Source organism: Anopheles stephensi, chromosome 3, assembly GCF_013141755.1.
Source record: "Anopheles stephensi strain Indian chromosome 3, UCI_ANSTEP_V1.0, whole genome shotgun sequence".
NCBI classification, from domain to species: Eukaryota; Metazoa; Arthropoda; class Insecta; order Diptera; family Culicidae; genus Anopheles; species Anopheles stephensi.
In genome coordinates, this window is record NC_050203.1 from 7,040,288 (window position 1) to 7,067,603 (window position 27,316).

The 27,316-nt window shown below is 47.5% G+C and overlaps 2 protein-coding genes and 1 long non-coding RNA gene across 18 annotated transcripts in view; 1 reads left to right on the plus strand and 2 right to left on the minus strand.

Annotated features, from left to right (window-relative positions):
* Positions 1–4,182: 4,182 nt before the first annotated feature.
* LOC118510440 (solute carrier family 35 member F5) lies at positions 4,183–10,641 on the minus strand. Of its 5 annotated transcripts, none has more exons than XM_036052234.1 (8): positions 10,487–10,641; positions 8,577–8,951; positions 8,343–8,480; positions 8,189–8,245; positions 7,872–8,105; positions 7,596–7,778; positions 7,211–7,521; positions 4,183–7,149 (listed from the first exon to the last, which is right to left on the minus strand). In XM_036052234.1, exons 2-8 carry the CDS (start codon positions 8,664–8,666, stop codon positions 6,840–6,842), a joined length of 1,323 nt encoding a protein of 440 aa, XP_035908127.1. In that variant the 5' UTR covers positions 8,667–8,951; positions 10,487–10,641; the 3' UTR covers positions 4,183–6,839. The 5 variants fall into 5 exon arrangements, with proteins under 5 accessions (XP_035908127.1, XP_035908131.1, XP_035908129.1 ...); XM_036052238.1 differs by lacking the exon at positions 10,487–10,641 and adding an exon at positions 10,238–10,402; XM_036052236.1 differs by lacking the exon at positions 10,487–10,641 and adding an exon at positions 9,618–10,203.
* A 422-nt stretch (positions 10,642–11,063) lies between these two features.
* Positions 11,064–27,316, minus strand: part of LOC118510437 (anion exchange protein 2) — a 28,195-nt gene continuing 11,942 nt past the window's right edge. For 4 of the 12 annotated variants that reach the window (XM_036052217.1, XM_036052215.1, XM_036052216.1 and 1 more), the window contains 10 exons: positions 20,412–20,903; positions 20,210–20,316; positions 19,698–19,733; positions 18,460–19,018; positions 18,217–18,363; positions 16,171–16,566; positions 13,365–15,283; positions 13,083–13,277; positions 12,792–13,020; positions 11,071–12,725 (listed from right to left, as the gene is read on the minus strand). In XM_036052217.1, coding sequence (XP_035908110.1) covers positions 12,651–12,725; positions 12,792–13,020; positions 13,083–13,277; positions 13,365–15,283; positions 16,171–16,566; positions 18,217–18,363; positions 18,460–19,018; positions 19,698–19,733; positions 20,210–20,316; positions 20,412–20,903 — 4,155 coding nt within the window. In that variant the 3' untranslated portion in view covers positions 11,071–12,650. Of the gene's footprint in view, positions 12,726–12,791; positions 13,021–13,082; positions 13,278–13,364; positions 15,284–16,170; positions 16,567–17,572; positions 17,666–18,216; positions 18,364–18,459; positions 19,019–19,697; positions 19,734–20,209; positions 20,317–20,411; positions 20,904–22,679; positions 23,187–24,967; positions 25,072–27,316 lie in introns of those variants that run through there. The other 8 variants (XM_036052220.1, XM_036052218.1, XM_036052221.1 and 5 more) reach the window with 7 other exon arrangements.
* Positions 21,566–22,460, plus strand: LOC118510446. Its single transcript, XR_004906010.1, has 2 exons — positions 21,566–21,919; positions 22,029–22,460. It is a non-coding gene; the product is annotated as an uncharacterized LOC118510446 (long non-coding RNA).

Below are 27,316 nucleotides of genomic sequence, written 5' to 3' on the forward strand. Positions count from 1 at the left end.
CACAATAATAACCGACGACAGTGTGGCATGGGAGGGACGACAGAGCGCGACGCAATGGCGATGCGCCATCCATCAACAATCACAATGGTACCGAGACGACAAATAGTGCTGAAGCGTGTGTGGACGTATGAGTGTGAGCTGAAGACGGTACAAAAACATTAATTTAATGTCACACGGACGGTAAAGCTCTGTGCTCTCTGGTGAAGAACATCAATTTTTGGCATTGCACAGAATTGATCACGCCGAGGAACGGAGGGGGGGAATCGCAGAAGAGGGGGGCTGTCTCTTTTGTTTCGCTAATGGGAGCCACATCAAAGTGGAAGCCCTCACACCACTCACGTCAACGATCGGATAAGAGGCTCACCCCCCCGGTGTGTGAGAGCATCACCTCCTTCTGAAAGGAGCCTTCTCCAGAAAGACTTCAGTGCAGGGCGTGAAGAATTGCATTAGAGCGGCCCATCAAACGGTTTTAAGGTTAATTATGATTTGCTAACCATTTTCCATCACGCGTTCGTCCCAAACGGACCACACGATTGAGACCTTGAGAGGAAAGAAAAGCGTGGCAAACGTAACAACACTTAGAATGACCCGAATGAGTGTGAAGTGCATCTTGTTCGATTTGAACAGATGCTGATTTTTGCAAGGAAAAAATAAGCGTACAGCTCCCGGTGCGGGGCTCACACGTGAGCGATAAGATGATATCATCGACAAGATCATCAACATCGCCAGCTCCCGAAGGGGGGGTACAGCATTAGCGGTTGGCTGCTACCACGGTTGCATAAACACAGATTGACACATTGCCCAGCTAGAATGGAATGTAGGGAAATCCCGAGGTCCAGTGCAAGCAATATGCAAAACATCACCACCCGGAGGGTCATCAATTTAGGACTCGTAGGGGACATCCATCACACTCGTCTACTTGGGGAGTACTAACGGGGGTAAAAAATACTTTTAAAAAATTCTATTTTAGTAATGTTTTTTTCTGTGGTTAGTTTAAAACACCCCATAGCATCATTATTGATTACATCTCATTAATCTTGCCGTACTCCGCGAGACCTTGAGACCTGAAATACTGTACTCGAAAGCAAAACCACCGCAAGACGCATCCAGTAATTGCTCACACAGATTCGCTTCCTGGTTCGGAGCAAAAGGGAACAGAGTCCGGTGTCCGGTATCCGCTTGAGGCTAGCGTCGGTAAGAGATTCCCACGTTTTTAAACTTCAACTGAAGCATGAGGGACTTTCGAGATGTGAGTTCCGCAATTGAACGATACACGCTTGTCAGAACGCACAAAGTGTCAAGCATTCGTAACGGCAATGAGCGTTTCGTCAGGCGGATCCTCATTAGTTGCTGAAGGAGGGGAGGTGATTACTACTCGTCTAGAGAGGTGTTTGTACAGATTGCTTTAAAGTATTAGATTGGACAAGTTGAAAAATAATTTTGCTGAGTATTATTTAGCACTTCAACATTATTCTAGAATCTGGGACTTCATATTGTTCATACAGACATCTGGACGCTTGTCTTGCGATCTGAAGAACAGTGTATGGGAAAAACAAATACAACTACACCACATCACACACAAGGGTGTGACATAGTATCGTTTACAGTTCTACCAGGAAAACGCACGGTCTACTCCCAACACACCGCAAGCACTTCGGTATGCAAACATGGCGCAGAAGACAATTAATCACTCCCCCTGTTACAGTGAGTTACAAAACCCACTCACACCAACCGTCCGTCCGTCCGGAAAGCGAAAGGGGTTCCGTTTCTGCAAACGATGCTCACTCAACTGCTCCAAGTTCAAGTGGTTCAAACCTTTCGCACCTGTTCTCAGCATGATTAGCATTGCAAGCGGCGGCTTATCAGATGACCTCCTCGCCGAAGATGCAACAAGTGTAACGGATTTTTGAAAATGATCATTATTTGACTGCGTTTTAAGCTAAATTATTTTAAATCTTCCAAGGTTGCATGATACGAACAACAAATCAAACATCAGTAAAACTTTGTGGGTTATTGTTTCGCACCACAACACCATTCACCGCACACCAGGATGTGAGGATGAGGTGGCAGATTAATTAAAGCTTAATCGCTTCTGTTCCCTCCCTGAAGCTGAAGAAGGCTCCCCCGCGGTGCCGGAAGTTCATCGAAGCAAGCGTGTGGTGCGTTATAATTATCCGGTGGCATAAACGATGATGGAACGCCACAGACCGGCGTGATCTTGGCTCTGTTCGTGTGAGCAAACTCATCTTTGTTGCATTCAAGATCAATCTGGGGCGCTGCTCGTGAACCTGTGAAAAGACTGTGTGTGAGCGGGCGATCTGCAGCACGATCCAATAAAATTGCTTAGTTGTTCATGTTTCCAAACATTATTACCCCGGCACCCGGCGATGAAGAACACCCCCCCGTCCACAAAGCTCAAGTCCGCTTTGCGTCCGATCTACTCTACCCTACGGGGTTTTATGAGGTAGAGAAGGAACGTAAGGTAATCGCCAGCGATCCAGAGATTAACGACTACATCCAATTGATTATCATCATCTGATGGCGTTAATGATACCCTCAAGACTAATAATAATGGTTGCGGCAGAGGGAGAGAGGGTCGGCCACAGCAACGAAAATCATACAAAATAAGGTTGATGTGCATAAGGTCACGTTCGCCGGTCGGTGTTGCACGTTCACGTGCAGTCACACATGCGTGATAAAGGGCAAGAAGCGAAATGCATCTCCCGACGAGATGTGTCATAACGCCGCAAGCTTCCAACGGAGGGGTTGGGAAATGGGAATCGCGGGAGGCGGCTGTTGTAACCATCAGAAATTGATTCATTGTTTCATCCGGAATCTTGAAGGGTGAAGTCAGGAATCTTGAAGGGCTTGCCTGATGCTATTTGGTGAATTAATTGGCAGTCGGCTCTGACTTGTGAGAGATTTCTTGTCGTTTTTTAAAGAGGCTTTAGGTCTCTGAGCATCATTCGCTGCAGCCCTGAGACCCTCTAGCTAGTGTAAGAACTTCATGACTCCAAGGAACCTCCACTAAGGAGGATTCTCTTCTAGAATCTTCACGGATACCAGGACGATCTTTTCAAGCAGGATATTTGTTCCCCAAGACCATGCGAAACGCGTGATCGACGAATCATCGTGCAGCGATACCCCTTCGCCTATCATGCCCCCGGTAAGCCGTAATAAGCCCAATATGACATAATGGTAGTCATACTGGCCTTATTTTCATAGTAACGACAAAAACAGATTAAGTAACTAAATGAGGTTAAGAATGAAAAAAAGAAAGGAATAAGAACAAATCATTCGTCTGCTCAACGCTTCAATAAAATCCAAACAAAAGCCAATAAGCCAGCCAATAAAAACGAACTCAACACACACACACACAACCTTAAAAATAGCAGTAAAGAAAATGCAAATAGTAAGTAACGCAAGGGGCGGAAAAAAAAGCGCCCGCACCAAACAATCCGACCCTAATGGACAGGGCAAACTGACCATTCGCAACGCGTTTTCATCACCTTCATCGCCTTAAAGACAGGGCAAAATCGATTCGCCCCGGACCGAGGCGAGCCAAGGAAGGTCCCCCTGTATCTGTTGGGTGTCGAAAAGCGAAAGAACCGCAGCAGAATGGCAGATGAACTGGCTGATTTATCTGGACCGAAAATGGTGGTCTCTCTCTCTCTCTTTCTCTCTCTCTGCCGGTGCCTTCCTTGAGCGTGTGGAAGGTCGCGTGTCCGTGAGGTTATTTCCCTACGGTGAAGAGGATTAGCTTCCAACATGAATGTAATGACATTTTCCCACCGCTCCCCCTCTTGCTTACCTGTCTTTCTCTGTCCGCTCATCCGTCAGTCGTGTGTTCGGAACCAATTCGGAAAAGGCCATCCATTAAATCGGTCGCTTTTTTTTTCTTCTTATTCATCGCTCCGTTTGGTGACGTTGATTGATGATGGTGGTACGGGTGAGGTCTGTCACACACGCCGGCAGCGGTGTTGACGGTGCGCCTAGTTTAATTACACTTCTGGTGGCCAAATAACTGCCCACTCGCTCGGTAGGCTAATATTTGGTCACCAATCTGTAGCGTGCCTCGTCTCTCTCTCTCTCGCTAATGATCATCGCTCATCTCGTTCGAGGCACGCGTGGCCGGGTGTCATCATGAAGCATCGGAACGTAATAGGCTAATGTTGGTCGCCGTTTTTTTGGATGTTGGTTTTGTTCGTTTATATGTGTATGTGTGTATGTTTTTCAATTTCAAAGGTATTCTCGGTTGGATGTGGAGCGGCTGTTCCTTCTACCCTTCAACGACCTGCTTACATATGTGTTTAGCGCCGAACCCGCCTCAAATGCCTGACTGCGATCGTTCTGGTTTCAGATCAGGACAAAACCCTACGTAGTGATGCCTGTCTGTGGCTGTGTAAGTGGGTTGTTCTGGGTTGGTAGAGGTATAGTACAACACGCGCGCCTGTTCGTCCATCCACACTCGGGGAGAGTCACACAATACTTAAGATATAATACATACTCATATCAATAAACGCCGCCGACCACATTATCACCCCCCCCCCCCCCCCCCCATCTTCCCGTCTCATTATTGTATGGCTACTGGTGTAAAGTTGTGTGCGAGAAGGGTTACACGACCGCCTCTCTCTCTTTCTCTCTCTTATGCATGTGCATACATGTTTGTTTAGTCTATTGTTGTGTTTATGTGCCTTGCAGTTGCACTACTTATACTTTATATTCACTGCCAGCACTTGACTCCTCCTCACTCTAAGAACGTGTACGCGTGTAAATTCTAATCAATAAATGGGCTTTGTTTGTATCACATATAAATTGTACAAAAAACCTATCCTACCACAAGGAATGCATTTACTTAACATACTCTCTCTCGCTCGCTCTCTCTCTCTCGCTCGCTCGCTCTCTCTTGCTCGCTTGCTTTGTTTTCTTCCTTTGCGATTTTGTCTTTTTCCTTTTTGTTATTAACGAATGTATAAATGTGTGTTTTTATATCGCTCCAGAGAATGACGACACGAACAGGGTTTTCCTCCAATTCCCTGGTACAGCAAACTTTACTGTGTGCTAGGGAGAGTCTTTCAATATGGTTTTGTTCGGAACACAGTTGTTTGAATTACCTGTAGACATGGGTTTGGGAGTAGCAATAGGAATAGCCGGGTGCTGGATGAATGCCGGAGCAGAGAAGCCAGTGTGCCTTTAGTTAATAAGTGAACAGCGATTTGTGGGTGTCTGTGTGTCGTTCTCGGGTTTCGGGGTTGGAGGATTCACATTACGGTGACAAAGATCGCGATCTGTATCCCTGAAGAAGGATACACAACACTACTGGATCGTCGGGACAATAAAGTATTGTTACAAAAATATACCTAACGAGCGCGCACATGCTCGTTTCGAATTTGCTTTGCAAGCTACTAGAAACACGAAAAACACACCCCCACACCTTATCGATTCTGGCTTATCTTGGTGTAGCGCTTAAATTATTTTGTAACACACATACGCACGGCAAATGTACACACACATCGGGGGAATTGACGAAGGGGATGGACTAGCAGCAACGGGAATCGACATCATTTCGCCCCCACCTACACAAGGGCAGGTGGCAAAATCGAACTTTGTGGGGGAATCTGTGGGGTGGCTGCTTTTTGTTAGTCTTTTGGGTCTTCTTCTTTTTTCCCAGCGCAGCTTCGAATACTTAATTTCCTCATGTATACACACTACGTTTATATCACAATCACAAAATGAAATACATAATATAGGTACTACCACTACTAACTGCTGCTACTACTGGCCACAGCTCGAGTGCGTGTGTGTCGGTCGGTCGGTCGGGGTTTTTGTCCCCGGTAGAAACGGTTTTGTACGACGAACGACCCGATACAAATCCATCATACGCTTCTAGTGCGTTATTGCACGCTACCGATTATTGTTCACAACATCTAGCTTAATCTTATTACGCCTAAACGAACAATTCCCTAGGTGCGTGTGTGTGTGTGGTTTTTTGCTAACGAGGCAAACACAAGACACTTGTCCGCTTTACGGAAGTTTACTCGAGCGGTGGTCACGAGGATTTGTTCTTGCTTTCACTATTGCTTAATGATGCCAATTGTGGTTGTACAGCTCTTCTCATTTAGCAATTTGAGTGCGCTCCAGCGTGTCAGTTTGTCAAAATGAAACTAAAAAACAAAACGTATTCGAGACATGTTTTCAATTTGAGTAAACTAAATCTTTCTGTGAATATTTTTCCTCCGATAGTTTTGACTAAACCGAGGGGAATGCATAATACTGCCGAAGCAACGTAAACTAAATACTGTTTTCGAACAATTTTTTCTAACCTTTGAACTGGGTTAGTGTTTCTTTTGCGTGTCAAAGTGTGATGTGGAGAAGCTTCTCCGCCGTAAGCAGTCTAAATCGTAAATACACTTATCCAAGCAGGCCCATTCACAAAACCGGATGCCACCCGGCCAAAATACGCGTGTCGTTTAAGCAAGAACACTTTGGTGATGTTTGTAAACTAATCTCCAAAAGTTTCACTTAAATAATACGAGATAATAAGGAAATTGATCCAGAATCGTCAAACTAGGATAAAAACCTACTTCTACTCCCCCCCTTCTCCCCCTCCCCCCCGTTCATTGCACTCGACCTCGAATGGCCTTAAAAAGACAGGGCTCTCCAACACACTGGGACTGGCTGCTGCTGGGGGCCGTTTTTGTGCTGTGCCGTATCACTTTGTTGCTTCCTCAGCAGGGGATTTGTGGTGCAAAACCAAATGTAGGAACACCGACCGGTGTACGGTGGGCGGTGATGTTAAACTTAAAGCAGGAAAAAGTCGCGCTCGCATCGCTGTCTGCCTAATTTTCGTGACTACCATCGATGAGCGATTCGTGCTGCTCCTCCAGGTCCGGTATTCGCACGACGTTCGCCTTCCGACAGTTCCACAACCGTCGGTACATGAGCTTGCCAAACTTTAGCAGCGGATCACAGTCGTCGAACTTGACCAGAAACGCGACCAGCACGAGCGAAAGGAACATGGGCAGCGAACCGAGATAGAAGAGCAGCGGGTACGTTTTACCGTGCAGCACCATATCGAACAGCATGGCTAGCGGGATCTGCAGCGATATGGCCACCGTACCGATAAGCGATGACGTTAGAAAACAGCCCCTGTGCAGGAGAGCAAATAGCGTGTCATTCAATGTAGATAGTGCATCAGCTGCGCGCTTACCATAGCCATAAAGCTTCCGACAGCACCGTGCCGACAAGCCCGTTGACAAAAAGTACAATAAACTGCCGTCGCGACGGTAGCTCAAACACTTCGAGTTGGGAAAAGTTTAGCACGAACAGCAGCGGCCAGAGCAGTAGCAGATTCCACAGCCCCACGAACCCAAAGAACAGTGGGATGCTGATCTTTTCCTCGGTGTCGCTTTTACGCTTGACTAGCACCAGATAGGACGCGTAGAAGAATGCACTTAGTAGGGCGAGCACGATCCCGCGCGACATCTTCGGTTGATCGATTTCCGACAGCGAAACCATCACCTGTTGTTGGAACGAAAGCGAATGAAATATTTATTGGAATCATTTTTCTCAAACGAAACGCGGAACACACTTACCGCTCCTGCCATGCTCAGCAGGACGGCGAAACATTTCGAGAAGGTAAATTTATCACCACACGACGACGGGAACATGGCGGCCAGGATGAGGGTGAAAAAGCTCGAGCTAGAGCTGAGCAGCGTTACCATTGCCGTTTCACTCGGTTCCAGAGCCAGCTGGAACATATAGTTGGCAATAAACCACTGGCAGGCGAAAGAAAGGAGAAAAGCACGAGAGGTCGTTAGCTTAATTGACTCACGAACACACACACACACTCCGAGACCGCTTCTGCCTACCAGAACACAAAACAGTAGCGCCGTTCGGGCCGTTTTGTGGTGTGATTTTTGACGATGAACCCGCAAACTGGCAGCGTACGACAGGCGCGACATCAGCGCTTCGGACGCTTCGTGTGGGGACATTTCGCGGACCTCGGTCACCTTGCTGAACCGCACGCTGCGTATGCTAGAATCATCGCTTTCCGTACCGGACACTTGCGAGTCCGTTTTGATGGGCACGAAGGAAGAATCGCTCTGGAAAAAAGGACCCCCGCGATTGGGTGTGCTAGAGTGGCTGGTCACGATGGGGAAACCGACGGCAGGAATGTTTTATTTACCAAGCTAGACGTCCCATTGGCGTAGTATCCTTCGTCCTCCTCGATCGTGTCCATCAGCTGCAAAAAACAGAACGGTACGGTCGTTAATCTATATTCACGAGATGCAGTGACTTTATGGCAGTGCCGAGGGGAGTTCGTTCTGTCGCACGCTTACCGAGTAGTTCCCATTCCGGGTGCAGCTTTCCTTCCACGGTGCTATCAACCCGAGCACTATCAAGTATATGGTGAACATCGACGCTTTGAAGTAGGTGCAGAAGAACGGTTTGTCGTAGTTTTCATTTTCGTACAAGAACTAAACGAACGGGAATCGAATAAAACATGGCTTATATTGGGGTGGACCGACAGTCGGACTAATTAAAGCAGGGGGGGGGGATCTGCTGCTACCGACCTTGGTTAGTTCGCTCGACGAAACCCATATAATATCGACCAGCACCAGTAACACTATTCCGAGCACTAGCTTTTGTGCTTTGTTTAGCATGTTTTCCACCTTCTTACGCACCACGTGCCAACCACGTGGTGTATACCCGGGGGCTGGGTTAGCGATCGGCGGAATAATGGCACTGTGTCAACCTTTGCTATGCCGCGACCCGATTCGCACCGGTGCAATCGAGCCGAAGAAGTTATTACACTTAATTAAGAGTAGATTTTGATTCGTCCTTTGTGCGTGAGTGGTGGATTATCGTGCGTTTCTACGAACATGCTTCATTTCCGATCGGCTGCTTTAAAAATTCCTGTATTGTTATTTTATCTTTAATTGGGTCCCCTGAAATGAATGGAAATAGATGAAGAGTTAATGGGTGCGTCACGAAAAATATGTATTAATAAATGAGAATTGAGATGTGCTCTGAGAATAAACAGCATTGTTAGTAACTAATTATTTAATTTTGTTCTGTTAATTACTTAACAATATAAACACAACTTGTACTCAGTGTAACCAAGGGTTAGTTAGTATCAAACCCCCATGACATCAATCAAACCGTGTCCTGTGGTATATCAAAGTAACCATATGTTGACAGCTTTTTCCCCGTTGCGCATCATTTTCACACACCAAGAACAGCCTTCAACAGCCCAGAATTACGACACATTATCCACGAACAGTTTCACAAGCTACCCCAAAACCTTATTCGATTTCACTGTAAAGTCCTAAATAAACATTGGCCCCCTTAATCGGTCCACACCAATTACCCGGCATTTACACTTTTCCTGCGAGTATTTTCTTTTTATGATCCGTTGCTCGGTACTCCAGTGCAAGAGGCCTACTAGCAACACGTTCTACAATAAATTCATCCCGTTTGTTCAAACGCCAAAACGTACGTATACTATTTGCACTTTTCATCGCAGTTGATCTTTCCCACCCCAATCGGCGGAGCGGCCAACAACACCGGGACAGGGAGCGGGATATCAATGTAAACTTTGATGAGCAAATTACACTCATTCGAGTTGAAAGACTGTCGTCTTCTTGTTGTTGTCCACCGTCGAGCCCACAAAGGTGTAGCAGCACGCTGTTTGTGTGGTCGCCGCGTATCCGTGACCGTGCGCTGCTGTTTTGCGAACTTGGACTATTCTCGTCTGGGGGATGGCACTAATTTATGCCCCATATGATACACGAATGACAGCAAACAACAAACGCTGCCATCATCCAGCGAGTGTGTGCGGAGAACAAGTATACAGTGCCCAAGACGTGAACAGTGTGAGGTGTGTGTGTGTGTGTGTGCGCGTGTGTGTTTCCCGGTCGTTCCAAAACGTTTATCGTTCTCTGACCGCTTTTTACGACTGGCGTCATCGTGACGTATGTGTGTGCCCCTCCGAAACATGGTCCGAAACCCGTGGTGGAGCAATGTTTACTCTCGTGACGTAGCGCTTCTTCTCAGAACAACACACACACACATCGCACGCATTGCTGCCCGCGGCCACATGCCAATGAACTGCGCTGATAAAAGGGGGCCGGATAAAGGGCCGCCAGCGACGGAATGGAACGGCCCACCGATACCACCCCATGGGAATGTGCGATGCGTAGCGAACGATATCCCAGTCCCATCACGTTATTACATCGATTGACGATCCGATGGCCCGCGGTGGAACTGTGGTAATCACAGGAACTATTATAATCGCACGGCACCGCAACCTTCACGGATCGCCCTTCGGAGCGATGCTAATGGAAAGTGTAAATAAAACCCATCGTATCCCGATATACGGTACGGAACTGGAACACTATCGACCAGACTGGCAGAACCGAACCCGTAAGTACGATTAGTTGAATGTTGCGTTTTATCGTACGACTAGCGTATAGGCACAAACCTTTGAACTAATTGTATCACTAAATAATGCACTGGGACACTCGCTACGCACGCTGAAACACCGTAAAAACCGGGCGACTGTGCGATTTGATGAGAATTATTGTTACTTTTCTTTTGTTGTTGAAAATACATTGCCAATCTGCAATGTCGGTGCGAAAGAGAGCGCACGCAACGGTTTACGGCACCGGGTTGAACGATTGTGATTGGATTGAGAGTATTCGCGCGGAATTGTGGCATTTGATTTTTTCTTTTTAGTAAACAAGCGAAATGAGAGAAACGTAGATATAAATAACTGTGCAGTAACCTCATTTGTGTTTGTGGAAAAACGCAATAAATTAACGAAATAACTGAAATGCTCACCGTTTGCGAATTTTTCATACTCGTTTATGGCGCATAGTTGCAGACTTCAGCTTGAAACTAGTCGTCCCTTTGGGAACGGACATGATTTCAAAATAAATAACGGCCAGCCAATGATCTGGAAGGTTTTGTGATTATTTTCAATGGTTTTTTTTTTAATTATTTGTGTGACATTTTCAACACTTCTGTTATTCGGATTGAATCGGGAAAACAACTTAAAGTTCATGGTGAAATATGGTTTAGTTTTTATTGTTTGTACCGGGTTGGTTCGGTCCTCGCTAACACGCTATCAGAAGGCTAATAATGTCCTCAAGATGGCGCAAGAAATTGAAGAATGATTTTCAATTCGTACCGTCTATATATGCCACTAATCTAGTGTAAGTAATGCCAAGAGCTTGGTTTTCTACGACACGCACGCTACACGTGCCGTGCCCTCAGCTACTAACCCTCCGTAGAGAGGGACGATCGCACACGCTCTCTTTCTCGCTAATAGTTACAGGCTATCTAAAAAAAAATATTGAAGTAAGATAAAATTCTCCTTCATAAACGTGTCCCTTCTTCTCCCGTTTGGCCACTGCACACGTGCCGGTCCGGAAACGTGCAGGATCGTTCCATCCGCGGGTGCAGTGGTCCACTAGCGTTAAGTAACCCTCCTTGAGGCATTGGCCCTGTTTGGCGCGTTCTAACTGTCTTTCGAGCGAAGCAAAATGTGAATACATATAACTCTGTCTCTCTCTCTCTCTTTCGCTCTTCCTCTCTATGTGTGGAAAATATAATCTGTTCATCAACAACAAACATAAACGAAACAAATTCATCCCTACACACACAGGGTGATCGGGGCTCTGTTCTGCTGTTTTGGCTTGGCCAACACTACAACACAACTACAACATCAACAATCTCGTCCCACCTTTACACGCCGACACAATCGAGCTTTAAATACGTCACAAAAATACACAGTTTCATCCATCTCGTTTGAGCCGTAAAAGAGTTGTCCTTGCCACAAATAACCTTCCTTAGTATCCCTGATCGCTGGCCACTGGCCGGAGCTCTTGCATTCCATTAAGTGATGTGAGTTTTTTTGTTGTTGTAAGGAGCAAAAGGTAAATGAGACGGCAACCGAAAAACGGGGGCCACTGATGTGTTCTGGATTTGTAATGCTACTTTTGCTTTTGCTGTGCGCCTTTTCCTTTACCAACCAGCAAACGTTTGGCGGGATGACCGCACGCGTGATTCTCTCATGCAAGTTCCTTCGCTTCCTGTAAGTAATACTGATCACAGACTGTTGTAGACACGCACACGCACACTCACACACTCACTCAGTTTCCTCCCTTTTTCCTTTTTGTTTAGGTTTGATCGGCAAGATCCTTCCGCACTAACTTCCTCCTTCCTGCGAATGCCTCTCCCCTTGTGGGATAGCGGCCCATTTTGATTTATGCTACTTGTTTTATCGAATTTCCTACGTTACTTCTAATAATTTCGTTACGTAAAGGAGAGGTCTTTAGAGGAAATGTATAAAGATATATTACGTGAAAATTGTTGTCAACAGTTTTGATTCGGTGTTGTATCGATCTTTTGCCTTGCTACTGCTGCTGGTGCTGTTTAGTTATTATTGTAATAAATATATCTTGCTGTTTGCGTGTCGCTTTAGGTCTTGTGTTTAGTAAGACGAGCGCTCGTTCAAGACGGAACGCAACGCTCGGTAGTTAAAATCATGAAATCAATCAAATTAAGTCTTTATCGTTATTCAACGATCGTCAGCTTTCAAAGCAAAACCAATGCTCCTTCAAGAATGTTTCTCTGTACTGCGATTAAGCAGGAATTGGAGCCTGTTCGTAGAAATCGGGTTCATCCTCTGCACCTTCGTTCGGTTGACTGCCGTCAAGCTGAAAGTTGTCCAACGAAACATTATTATTAGTCTACCCTTCTGCTCGCTAATCAGCATTACTTACCGCACGCAACTCCAGCGGAGAAAAGACACTTTCCAGCTGCTTCCGAATCGGTACCATCATGATCAGGAAGAAGGGGAATGCCAGCGAGAAGGGAGACGATTTGACGGCCCACAGCATGGCCAGTGCCAGTATCTGCACGAAGGTGAACAGATGCATCTTCCATGTCGGTACTCGCCGCACGAACGGCACTTGGGGATGATGCTTCACGGGCATTAGGTACAACCGCAAGCTTTAAGGAGAATGGAAAGTTGAGCTGGATCCTTCGACAGGCGTCACTATTCACCGACTTACCGTTCAAAGAACTGAACTCCGCTCATGGAAGCTATGCCCATGTACAGGAACACTCCGAACAACACTGACATCGGGATCAAGCGCAAGATCGGAGCCATCGTTACCGAGAGTCCCACCATCAGCGACACGAAAAAGCCAGAAATTCTTTGCTCCTTCACGTCCGTAATGTGTGGCGCATCTCCTGGAGCATGAGTTCTGAGGAATGCATAAAAATACAGAATCAGAGTTAGAGTGAGATCAAGCTCTCCGGCAGGAAGATCTTCATCGGAACTGTATCCTCACCTCGACATAATGGTGACGGCTGACACGTGCGTCACCGAACGGACAGTGGCGGCACAATGCCACGGCATACCGAAGAACCCGCAGACCGTGTTGAGGAAGCACAGCAACACAATGTCCATGTGCAGCCCGGAACCCTTCTTCAAGCCACGCTCCGGCTTGTCCACAATCAGCTCGGAAATGTGCGTCTCCATGAAGATCAGAATGTACACCAGCAGGGCGGGAATGCCGGCCACGAACGGTAACCAGCCAGGAACGCCTCCGAGCGGAATGATCCATCCACGGCGTGTTTCATCACTCGGCGAGAGACCCTCCGGCACGCTCAGCTTCTCCGTGAACACCTCCGGGATCATGTAGTCCACCAGCACAAACAGCGCGATCGAGATCGGTACTCCAAAGTCACCCAGCGCACGACGCGCGTTACGGCCGAGGAAGTGCGAGTTGCGGAACAGCTTCAGATAGTACGCCAAGGAGAACGTACCGAGGGTAAGGATGGTACAGAACAGTGCCGTGTTGGGCCGGTTCCGTGGTCCAATACCGTCCTCCGGGATGAGCAGGTTGTCGGGATCGACCGGAATTCCCAACGTTGCGTTCACCACCGTCGTAAGACTCTCGGCAAGCAGGCCAGCCGCTGTGGTACCGTTGCCTTCCTCCAGATACGGCATCGGCAACGGCTGTGGCTCGGTGATGTTCTTGTACGAATACTCCGCCAACAGTGGATGGCGTTTGTACACGGACACCAACTTCATGACAGTTTCCACGATGTAGATCAGCGTGATGAGTGCCGAGAAGATTTCCTGGGTGAAGCGCGTAAACAATCGCACGTACACGCTGCCCTCAAACGCGGACACAACCAGTGCGATCACCGCCAACCAGCATCCAACGTACACCCGTACCGTCAGGAAGTTGAAGTCGTTCGAGATGCAGAACTGATTCAGCGCCTCATCAAACAGAAGTAGAGGACCGGTGGTGCCGATGATCACCAACGGCTGGCCGGCGAGAAGATGAAACACCAGGCCCACCATCGAAGCCGACACAAGCGTTTCCGAAATTCCAATCAAGTTGTGCGTCTTGTCGGAGGACAATCCTCCAAAGGTGATGGCCGTCGAGAGGGCCGCAAAGTACATGAAGATAGTCGCGGCCAGCGTTTCCGTGTTGAGCCCGTCCATGATGTCACTCTTGTACATCGGATACCGTCGCTTGATGTCGTTGATCAGCCCGCCCCACAAACGGTTCGTCTTTTCGAGCGGATTCTTTGGCGGTTTCTTCCCATCGCCTCCACCATCGCCACCGCTCGACGCCAGCAGCTTCTTCTCCTCCTCGCTCGTCAGCAGCTGCGACTGTTTGCTCTTGATCTTCTCGTCCAGTGCTTTCTTCTTGCGCAACCGGATCATGTCACTCTTCGCTTTAAGTTCCTCGAACGGAAGCAGCGCCTGGCGTTCCCATTTGCCCGGCGGCAGCACGATCGAATCGTCCAGGAACTCGTTGATGGCGGACAGCAGCTCGCGCCGATCGTCCGCCTTGTAGGCGATGTCGTGGAAATGCTCGTTCGACATGAGCGTAGCGATCGACCGACCAACCTCATGGTAGTCCAGCTCGGTCTTCTGCGGGCCGAGCAGAATGAACAGGAAGCGTACGGGGATCGGCACTTCCGTAATGCTCGGCATCGGTATACCTTCCGCCAACCGCACGAAAGCGATCGTCGGTTGTTCGAGAAAGTCTACCGCGCCGACGAGGACCGTCGTCGCTTCGGCACCCTCAGGAATGCGCTTCAGGATCGATTCCTTCTGCGTGCGCATCTTGATGTCTTCCTGGGAGGAGGTGTACGTTTCCTCGTTGATGTTGATCCTCGTCTCACCATGCCCACCGTGGCCGTTGATTTCGGCCGCCGGCACAATGCGAGGCTTCTTGTCATCGACACTCTACGGCGTTGGCGGGAAGATGATGAAGATTGAGAAAGATCAAGTTAGTACAGGCAAATCGGATGAGTCTCGTACATGGAGTCAGGACTAAAAGAACGGTATAAAAGTTCGTTGCAGAAAAACAAACTGACTACGGAAAAGCATGGACAGGACAAAGGACTATTCTTAAGGTTATAGTGTCTAAGCAGTCAAGCGATCAAACCATCCAACCAACCAACACCATGCATCAGAACGGTTGAACAAACAATCTATACATGCAAACAATGCCCAAACGATAAGCGATAATCATAGGTGTGTTAGTGTGAGACAATACAAGAGGCAACTGACGGAGGTATCTACAGGGTTTTAGTAGAGCTGTATGAGGTATATCAATTATTTCTAACAAATCCAATTAGGAAACAATAAAAAACTGATAAAAATAGTCTAGAAATATCAAATAAAAGACTGTCTATTAGGCTCTAAAACAAGACCGGGAACATTACTATATCTGGACAACTACACAAAGCCTAAAGACTAACAGTATCGAACAAACAATTCACACTAAGGAAGGACACGCGAGCAGCCAACTCTGGTAACTCTAATGCTTCGGGGTAACTCTAACAAACAGTAGGACATTAGCAGGCTCCACCTTTCCTCGCGAACAACAACACTAACAGTATGGAAGCTACAGTCAAGTGTGCGAGAGTGTTGGCGAGGAAACTCAAAACTGGTGGAACACACAACAGAGGGAAACAGAGCAAAAAAGAGAGAGAGAGAGAAAAAGGAAAACAGAGGCAAAGTGTATGGGTGTGAAGAAAAGGGGTCTGTTTGGGGAAGGAAGAACACTGCCGGCGTGGGTGATAGTTTAGTTCTTTGCTTAAATCAGTTCGATATATTAATTGATTTACAACTGTCAGCGATAAAGGTGAGTTATTTCGTCGCATACCAACGGCACAGGTGACCGTGGTTAGTGTCACCGGTGCTGCTGCTGCTGCTGCTGCTGCTGTTGCGGCCGAAGCGGCTGTTGCGGCCGTTGCCGTGCTGCTGCTGTCCTGGCTGCCGGAACGTCTGCACCGGCCATGGTTGGATGTGTGCCTTGCGTGACGGTCCTTCGGAGGACCCGGCTGCGGTGTCGGCGGATGGTTGCGGGAGGAAAGGTTCGGACTCTGACCGTACACCGAGTTCGGGTGCAGCGAGGGCGGACTGAGCGTGTAGCTCTGGGTAGGGCTTACGAAGGAATTCAATCGCCTAACGCCTACGATCACCTCGCCATTGCCACCGTCCTCGGCACGCATCGACAGTGACTGCGGGGCGATGAAAGCGAAGGCAACGGGCAGGCAGGCAGGCAGGATACACAGACAACAAACGATGTAGGAAAAACGAAATCGAAACAAACGACATCGGTTGAAAGGTAGAACGGCCTGCGTTTTTCATTTGCTGGCTTTATGAGGCTTTGCTCAAACCCGGCTGAATATCTAAAACGGTTCCGCTCTACTGAGTGTTCTGGGGTAGCTGATTACGGAGGACGTTATCAACCCCATCCATGTAGTGGAGTGAGTGCGATTTCATGTGTGTGTGTGGAATTTGTTGTGGCTGCTTGATGCGATATACATATATGGGCAGATGGTGTACCGAACTACACGACTAGATGAAGCTGATAGCAATGATGTTGATGTTGTTCACGAATTTGTTTTTGGTGGCTTTCGGGTGCGATCCAGCCAAAACAAAAATCAATCAATAAGAGACCCATCATACATACGCACGCACATACACACAGTTACACAGACCCCATATGTTGCAGGGCTCACATCGGTGAGGACAGTCTCGTACACGCAAAGCCAAGCACACGATTGATACGGCCATTCACACAACACACCGGCCATTGCTAACCCTCCAATGAGTGAAGACAGCTGTAGGAGTTCAAACCTAACTTATTCCACTAATAAATTCGTCACTTGAATAACAAATTAATCAAATGCAACGCCTGATCACAGGATAAACCACATTAAATCCTTATTAATCCGCTCCATCACCACGATCAAACATTCAAGGGTTAGCCGATATTGGAAATCGGTAACGGCCGTTTTCCCGCACACCAGTTTTGTTTCCCCTTCCCCCTCCACCATTACATTCCCAAACGTGCCAATATATACACACACACACACACACGCACAGCCAATGAGCGATGTTGCTGCCCGGCAGCACCCAATGTTAATGGCGTGTGTACATATACATATTTTCAGCGCGATAAGTCGCTGCCGACCGGCCATCGCGGACCGGCGACAGGAGGGACCGCTCAAAATGGATTACCAATTGTTGTGGGCTAGTGTTTGTGTTAGTGTCAGTGTTGCTGATAAACACCAAGTGTTCCATGCTACGATCATACATACGAAATGCTAGGTTCTAAAAGTAAAACGTAAAAGTAAAATGTACACAGTTCGGGTAACGAAAAGGATAATCAACGTGTCGGTTGTGAGTTGAATGAGCGTGAGCGTGAATGACGCCGGGTCCGGGCGGTTGAAAAGAAGAAAAGGACGCGCTTTTCAAACGCCGGTTCCATAATTAGAACGATTCAATTAACTTAATCGCGTTCGGGGTTATCCTTTTTCCTCCGTCGCTCGGACGAGCGGTGGTAGATCCATCAGGAAAACTCTCAAGGACTCGTGGACCGGTGGGCTTCTATCAATCACTCGCCTTCGTCCTGTTGTGAATAAATAATTTGCGCCTGTCCTGATGTCCTTTTCACTTCCGGCCCCGGACCCAGGTTAGGAAGCTACCGATGTTAATTAGTGAGCGAGCGAGCGAACGAGAGTTTGGTGTAAAATGCGTCGTCCTAAGTAGTGTCTGTTGTATGAAATGGTGTCATAAATGGGAATGGTGTCGGTGTGTTCCGGTCCCAGGAACTTCCCATCGCTCCCACACTCTCTATCGGTTTGCATGATGGGACCACTCACCTGAAGACTCGTGTAGCTGCTGTACTTCCGCTTCGGACCGAACGAGAACCCGCCGTGCGAGCTTTCGTTGACGTGCCGATGGCGCAGCAGTAGTGCCCGCATGATGACCGCCTTATCATCCTCATGGATCAGCTCATCAACCACCATCTACCACAGAGAGAGAGAGAGAGAGAGCGAGAGAAAAACATCTTCTGTTAAGATTGCCACTTTCATCTCTCACACGGCCCACCGTCCTCAACATACCTGCTCGACCACTCGATAAGCCACCGAGGGCAGATCCTTCTCCTCGAGGTCCATCAGCACGACGCCCGTCTCGAGGCAGCGGCGCAGATTCAGCAGCGAGTGGAACGATAGGGAAGCGACGTGCGGCCGGCCCCACCGGTCCGCACCCTCCTCCACGTCCTCCTCGTACTTGATCCAGCGGGCCGTCTCCTTCCACTCCCGGTCCTCCCCGCTGCCCGTCAGCTCGTCCAGCTGCACAAACACCTCGTGCGGGCTGTGGTCGTACATCTTCTTGTACTTGCTGGACGGTAGCAGATGCTGCAGCTGGGGCGTCTCCTTCCGATTGATGTTCACCAGGGACGATCCGGACTGGGCGCTCACCTTGTGCCGGCGCAACGCGCGCGGATCGTCCGACCGGTGGGACGTCAGCTCGTCGATGTCGGCCTCTTGCAGCGTGGCGTCCTCCGGCTGGACCGAGATTCGGCGCCCGGTTGGACCACCCTCGGTTCCGCTCTGCCGTCGCCATTCCGGGTGATACTCCTGCAGCGAAAACTTCCGCGACTTGTGCGGATGGTGGCGTCTGGGCGAAGGGGACACGAACGCGGGATGGGAAGTCAGTAAGCGTTTTATTTTATTTACGAAAAACGAAGACAAATTGCTGCTCTGCAATCCCCATTTCCTTCGGGCTGCATCCGAACGGATATTGAACGACAATCATCAACGTGAAATGGGTTTTGTCATGCTGCCGGGTGACGGATAAAGCGTTTGGAAGGTTTGATAACAAAAAAGTAGAACGAAGCGGACTTTTTTTTGTATAATAAATTCGCCTAATTAAAATAACGTCGAGAAGCATTATCAAGACAACATAACAAACTATTACAGTAGTTCTCTTCCATCCTGGGACACCTTTAAATGTAATCGATAAGTGAGGCATTAAGGCTTTAAACCAGTAATTTTAATAACTGGAGATGCTTAAACATGAAGTCTCTATATTAGTACTAAGAATATCATCAATTATCCACATTTGAGAGGTTCATAAAGCAATACAGCGGACCTCGTTTCTGAAAAAAAAAATCAGATGTCCCAGATAAGATGGAATCTACTGTAGTTACTTATTATTTTAAATTTTTATGATAAGAAAACAATAATTCGAAATTACAATACATATAATAAACTCAAAGGCATGCAAGGCATTTGCTTAACGCAAAGTAGACTGAAGGAACATCCAAATTCCGATCGAAACAAGCTCCTTCACTAATCTTTTGCTACGGACGGGTTTGCTTTGCAGTAGTTTCCTTTACGATTAAACGCAACACATTGTTCGACGAAACGGGACAAAATGGGTGTTAAAAGGATCATCAGATTTTTTCTTCCCTCCCCAAAGGTTATGAATATTCGTGTTGCTTCTCTTTGTAATGCCCCGGAATGCTTTAAGCTAGTTGCAAAAATGTGTTTAATAATAATACACACGCATGGACCGAGTATCCCATTTCCACGAAGAGAAACACCAAAGAATGTTTGACAATACGGTAAGGGTGCTCGCTTGAGTGGTCTCCATTGTTGCTACATCATTGGCACTCGCTGTCCAAGCCATCCATGCCGAAGGAGAAATATTCTTCTCAACCCATCCACCCCATTACTGGCTTGCAAGCACGTGGGAGATATCCTATTCAAAGGATACCCATCAACTTGACAACATTCTTTAGAATTAGCTCCACAAGTTAAACCTCAAGAAAGTAGGGACAACACTACTGCCGATTGTGCTACTTACTCCGTTCGTCGACGACGCTCTTCGTTGGTGTCCTCTAGCGGTAGGCCATCGATCGGAGCGCCCTTGTTTTCCTTGTCAAAGTGCACGTTTCTCCTTGCGCTCGTATCCTACCCGAACCCAGAAGCCAGAAAAAGGAATGTTGCTAACACATGTCCAGCAGGAGATAGCTCGCAGTCGTGCTCGTTCACCGGCCAGTACTTACCCACTGTTCACCCTGGACCGTGCCCTGATCGACCACCGGCTCATCGTGTACGGTTTCGCTGAAATCGTTCGACGTGTTGTCCGCTAGCGTGGTGTTGTTGGCCGTCGAGGGTTTCGTGTCCGTCGTCTCGCTCTTGGACGAGAACGAGATCGGGCTGGTCGGGGCGGTGGTCGGCGGTGATGATACCGGCGGCTTGCGGCTCTCATTGCTGTGCGCACTGGTGTTGCTGGGTTTGTTGCTGATCGTGGTGTTGTTGTTGGCGGTTGGCGCGGTGTTGCTAGTGTTGCTGGCGCTCGACGTGGTGTCTTGATGCATTTGGCGGTCCGCGCTGTCCGGGACGCGTTGCGCTTCGTCGTACTTGAGCGGCGAGTTGTCCAGGATGACTTCGTCCTGCAGGCGGTTCAGTTCGAAACGTTCCTTCTCGGCGGTCGTACCGAAGACGCGCTCGATTTCATCATCCAGATGTACCTCGTTCGGGTCATCATTGCTTGTCTGTGGGCGAACGGAAGACGGAAAGCCACCAAACCCTTATTAAGTGATGTCACTTTGTTTTGTTTATAAATAACCGATTTTAAAGAATTTAAGATATAATATCCCTCGAATGCTTTACTCATCGCCTCAACTTGTTGCCCAGATTATCAGGCCTAACCAATCTAAATCTAAATGAATCAAACAATACCGTAACAGAGCACGATTAGCCGGATGGAGTTTAGCAACGGTAACAACAAGCACGGGCACACGCCAATCACCGAGACCGGCTGTGCAGCGCGCGTTAAAACGTAGTTGCTACAAGTCACGCGATCCTGTTTTATCGAACATCCAGTCGTCATCCAGTGATTATTCGGAACATGACGGAAAAAAAATGCTGGACGCTTTTCCGGCGAGTGTTCCAAGGGAGGTGGGAGTTTCGGTGACAAACGATTCCAAGCGTTTTCGCTGCTATAATGGACGGATTTCGGCACAAGAATTGCATGGTTTATAAATAAACTATTACACGCGAGTCGTTCGAATTCGCTGCCAAAATGTCGACCGAGACCGTGACAGTGACATTCAACCGTTTAAGTACGCGCGTTACCAAGCAACCGATGCGAAGGGAGTGTTCTATCGGTGCACAGGTTGATCGATACACCTTCATGATGACTTTATGTTTTTGGGAAATCTAGTTCTCTTTGCTCTTGTTCAAGAATACTTTTAAATAATTAAAATATTTTTAAAATATAAATATTGCAACACAATAGAGTCTCCCCTTGATTTGGCAGGAAATCACAAACTGCACTTGAAAACAGGTGCACGCGCCATGTTTAACCGCTGGCTAATGAACCGTGCACCTGCACCTGCATCGAATACACCCTTTTTGCTTACGCTGGCAGAACCAGTCGAACTGCTGGGCCACCCTTTCACGGTGCGCATCAGGTGAAATCCGATTCGAATCGTTACGAATTGTTTCCCCGGTGTCGTGGAATGAAATCGTGTAGGCAGTAGTAGCAACCAGCACCAGCAGTGCCCAGGTAACTAACGTCATTTCGTGCTAACTAGATATACGCAAACTACGCATCGCATCCCTAGAGCGCTTTTCATTTTGCTAGTTTTTAATACCTTCCCGGAACTCTATTTCAGGTTCGGTACGCGCGTGTTAATGGTGGGATTTTGATTAATTGTGGGCGAATAAAATATGTTGCTTCAGACAAATTCGACGGCTTCGCTTTGTCGGTGGATCAAACGTAGCGCGGGAAGGATGCTTGCCGGCCTGAAGGCTTGCTTCGAACGGCACAACAACAATGTTCATTGTGCACCCGTCAATTGTGCTCTGCCCTGAGCGATGAAGCCAGCTAAAAATATGGTTTGCGCTAGGCAAGGTGTACAGGCTTCGGTGCGCTGTTAAATGCTAGGTGGAATTGCAAGCCAATAAAGTGCGTTTAATAGGAAAATCGGAGTACTTTTGTACGGTTGAATGGAGGCGCCTGGTAGTTGAATGGAGGCGCCTGGTACTTCGATGGAGGCGCCTGGCATTTTAATTGTGAAGTAATAAAATTCAACTTTTCAATTAAATTCAATTCAATTAAAATTTCATTTTGTTATAAAGTAATAAAGTTATAAAACGGATTTCATGTTGACCAAAAAAGGCAACAAAAATAATTAAAATGATATTGCAAAACAGTTTATATCAAAGAGAAAAATATAAAAAGCACCTAACGAATTTAACTACTCAACAAAATCGTTAGAAAACGCAGTCATGCGAGCAGCACGGAACAGTCTCCGATTACTCACCACAACTCTTAACGATGCTCCATACAACCACCCTTAGCGTGTGCTGTAGTCTTTTTCGCTCCCACTTCACTGCTCAGCTCAAGTGGATACTTCCTCGACAGACGCAAGCACAACACACTTCTAATTACTTTATCAATATGGTACGCACTCAATTCACCACTATCAGAGCAATTACCCAGTAGCACGGCCGTGTGCTTGTCTGTATCGCGAAATTCCTCGCCTCGACAACCAACGGTAAACCCAAGCCCAAGTGGTCGGGATTAAATTGTTCCCACCGTGATTTCACCGCCCAGTTTTGATAATTGTCTGTCGATGCTTGATCGGCTCGATTGAAGTGCCCGTACCGAGGAATAGGAAAAGCACGTTTCGACCACTCCACACAGAAAACGATGTTAAGGTTAGGACACGGATATCATCACTGCCAGCAACCGGGGCATTTATTTTTTTCTGCGACGCATTGTTTTATCGACACTAGCTCAGAAAAGGATCACCACTGAACCGACTAGCCTTGGAAGAGTAAAATAAAAAATATTCACTGTTAATCGCACCGGCGGAACGTAACGAGACGTGTAACGAGAACGCAGCAATGGGAAAATCAGCCTGCGTCAGTGAATCGATGCGATCGCGCAAATTATCAAACGGCTCATAAAACGCACCCAGTCATGGCTTCATCCGACCATCCGGTCGCGACGCTGACTCTCATTAGCATATTTATTTTATTATAATGAAGTCCTTCTATGCTGCCACGCGTCCATGCAAAATGCTGGAAGCTTACTGTCGTCGTCGATTGGTTTAACTAATAGAACCTGGGGCAGGGATGTAAGCAAATTGTGTGAGATAGTTTTGCAACAACGGTGTAGACGACGGTATGACGAAGTTACATGATGAGATTGTATCCAACGGTCGGTCGATGGTGGAGGGAAGTATCGACGCGTTGGCGACACCCAGTCGGAGAAAAGGGTTTAATCATATTTAAAGTTGATTGGTCAGGTTTGCAAATTGGAGCAGTATTTTTAATGAAAAATAGTCTGAGTTTGAGTTTGAATTTTGAAAAGGAAAATTCTTAAGAAGCAATCCAAAAGAAACCGATCCGATCCTTCTTTGCATATCAATAACAACTTCCCTCGAACACACTTCAAATAAGCAAAACAAAAAACCACCAAACAAACTTAAACAATCACGCTACGAACGGTCCATTCACGACCAGCAGACACGCGAGGCTCGGTTGTTTCGCTTCCTTTGGCCTTCGGAACCGTCCGTAAACTTGAACGAAACTGCCCAGGTCAAAACGACCATTTGCATAAACATGAACATAAATTTGCCAGTTTTAATCCCCCTTCGCTTGTGTCCTTGACCTCTCGGTGCACTCCCCCCCCCCACACCCCTGTACACCAAGCCCAATCTCGACACCCCGAAATCGATGACCCTTTGACCCGGGGCGAGTTTTGGGAGCGATTGTGATGCTCTTAAAAAGCAATTTGCACGATCTACCGATGCGCTTCGACACATGGCGAATGTGTTGCTTCATAAACAAAGCGATAAATAAGCTTAATAAACACCCCCTTCCGGGCACACAGAAAGAATCTTCATCGCGCAATAAATAGTACTAATTGGGGTGGCTTCAAACAGAAATCGCCCCCTGAAATCGATCGTGCGATTTTAACCCTGAAACGTGCGTGCGATGACGATCGATCGTTGGACGAATTACTTGCCGCGGTAGGGTCACGAATCAATCAGTTAAACTCTCATCTCGCCGTTTAGTATGCGCAAAAACAAAAAACGCTTCCCCAGCTAGTTTTGGGGCGGTAATCGAAAATAGAACTGTTTGCAAATATTTTGCTTTGGTTACGGAATCACGGTCCTTCGCTCGCCTGCACCTTTCTCCTTTTCCTTTTTTTTTGTACCACAAATATCAACCACAAAACACACTAACGTCACCAGAACGCGGTACGCTCGACGGTATTTCCACTTTAAAACTACAGAAGGCTCCGTGGGAAGACAATGTTGGCATTGATTTTTTTCCTTCCTACCGGAAAGGTGTGTTTAGCTTTTTTTCATTTTCCACTCTAACGCACTAGTTACGCTTTGTTTCTTTGCGGATAAGAAGGACATTGGAAGATAATCTGTGAGTAACCACCACAATCACATCTCAAAACAGAAGAACACAAGAAGAACCGCATCCAATTCTCACTACATTCTACACTCCTTTCCGTGTGAATCACTTTTCACATTTTCGAATAATGTTTCCCCTAAAACACATGTCCACCAAACACCTCTTGTTTGCTCACTAGCAAGCCTTCCGCCACCGGGACACTACCACTAACACAACTACTGCTCAAAGCTTGTCAAGTTGTGAAAAAGGAAAAAGTATGGGCTCAGCCTGCCTCGATTACTCCGACCAAACAGGCAGACAGCAGCTGCAGAGATGTTTTCCCGTCAAGGTTCCAGCCACATCTGACTGAGCTCGCGGTCACCCAGTGCGACCCACATCTTTGCCCGTTCGGAGGAAATCTATTTATCAGGGAAACTCTCCAGATTTCCTCGAGTGCTCTCCACCGATGCTCTTCCCTGGTGGCGCTGAGGTGGTTGATGTGCGAGCGAGAGAGTGAGCGAGTGAGAGCTACTGTTTTGTCAACTTTGGCCACCACCACTTGCTACCTGCTCCATCGGGAACCTATCTGGCTCCCCGATACTGCTGGGTTTGTTGTAGTCGTTCCGTAGCGAGAGGAACCACTCGACGGACCACGAGGATATTCGGTTCGATAGAATCCGCGAGAGGGGAGAATCGCGTTACAGTGAGAAGCGATATTTTGTTGAGAGTTTTTGTGAATTATTTATTATGTGAAAATACATTTTATTGGAAATCAGTTTAAAAACTCATTCAGTTTCATTCAGTAAAAGTGATGCTTACTGTAGATCTATCTCACTACTTCAAGCGTTCATCGTCCATCGTGAGAGAGCGAGATGCTCACACTTGAGAGAAACATTCTCACCACAGCTCATCAGCTCACACACTCGGGTGAAAAACTCATCTTCACGACTGTCACGACCAAGCGGCCGTGGAAGGAGCGTTTTGAAACATTTGCCAATAAACCACTCTCTCTCTCCCTCTCGCTCTCTCTCCCTCTTTCAACTCCTCCAGTTCGCCCTCTTGAGGAACCACCATCTCAACCTTTGTTTTTCACGGGCGCGCTCTCCGAAGTTCAATGTTTATTCTCCTCTTCTCCTTTTTTCCACAGCCGATCGGGGGAAAACCCGATTCAGCGACTATCTGGGGCAATAGCACAACCCGTGGCGATGGTCAAGGAAGGCACCGAACAGGCCTTTTCGCCCAATGCTGGGAAAAGGGAAAGTGAGTCCGGCTTCGGTGAGCTCGCGGTTTTGCTCACTGCGGGAGAACGAACGGGTCAAGTTGTTTGCTGCAATTACGGAGGTGGTTTGTTCCCTCGCTCGCTCACGCCGGGGGGAAACTCGCTCGTGAGCAGTGGGAAAGCAGCTCGCCACATACACGCTGGACACAGCTGATATTGGATTTTTATTACGTTTTTTTTGTTATTGCGAGGTAAAATGAACCTTTTTTCCTCCGGTTCTCGAGGCTCGACCCAGTGCGGATGAAGCCGTGGCTTCGTCACTGATATCTGACTGTGTTGATTGCATTATCAGGTTTGTTGTGCTCTAGTTGTGGCTCGGAACATGTGACCCGTATATAGATTTGGATCTGCTGTATTTTTGGATCAAACGAAATTGATTTCGCCAACGTTATTTATAGCCATGTTTTCTTTTATCTACTGTCCTGAATAATAAATGGGCTAAAGAACTCAATTACTATTTGCCGTTCGTAATTGTGCCAATATTCTTCTCACGACAATATATCTTCACACCCGATCTCTAATATTCTCCACTTGTTTATTCATGCTTGTCTGCATTGTTGTGCCCGAGAACAAGATACTTCCATTACTGGTGGACGCGACATCGCTCATCCATGTCCCAGGTCGGACGGCATGTGCTTCACTTATTGAAACAATCCATCAATCATAGCCAACGGGCAGCGCGACAGAGAATAGAGCTCATCCTAGCGCTGGACAAGTTGCTCTGCATTGCGCTCTACTACTTCGCCCTGTCTGATGAGATGAGTTAGATTTCATTTTGCCGTACGTCGAACACCATTCACAAGAAGAAAAAAAAACCCGAAGTAACGTGCGCCACTATGTCACCGGCACACACAATTCGGCATTCATCGACGGATGCTGTGTTTGTCGTCAGTTCTGCCCGTGCCACACGGTCTAGGTCACCAACCAACCGATGTGCCGGACGATACACAGAGGGCACACAATAAAGCCGCAAAGCTAACACGACGACACAGCCATAAAGCTTGCCGCCCGTTAGCCACGATGGATGAGTGCAAATATGACTCTGGTGGCTGTTGCCACTGTGTGCTGGGCCACATAGCAAAAAACAAAAAATCTCATCCCATAACTCGTACATAAATGAGATTTACCAGCAGCAGATGAGTGAGCAGGAAGAAGGACGAAAAAATGCGCAACGCAAAAAATGGGTTCCCGGCACATCCATAATTGGATGCAAGCTGGACGGCAGCCTCATAAATGCAAGCCTTCCGAAAGTGACCTAGTAGCACC

Bases quoted from the DNA above. Each gene is read 5' to 3' on its own strand.
- LOC118510440 (XM_036052234.1), bottom strand. From the start codon at position 8,666: ATGCTAAACAAAGCACAAAAGCTAGTGCTCGGAATAGTGTTACTGGTG. The intron at 7,779-7,871 runs GTAGGCAGAAGC...TTCGCCTGCCAG, and splicing joins CGCTACTGTTTTGTGTTCTG to TGGTTTATTGCCAACTATAT. The intron at 7,150-7,210 runs GTAAGCGCGCAG...TCTCCTGCACAG, and splicing joins TCGGAAGCTTTATGGCTATG to GGGCTGTTTTCTAACGTCAT.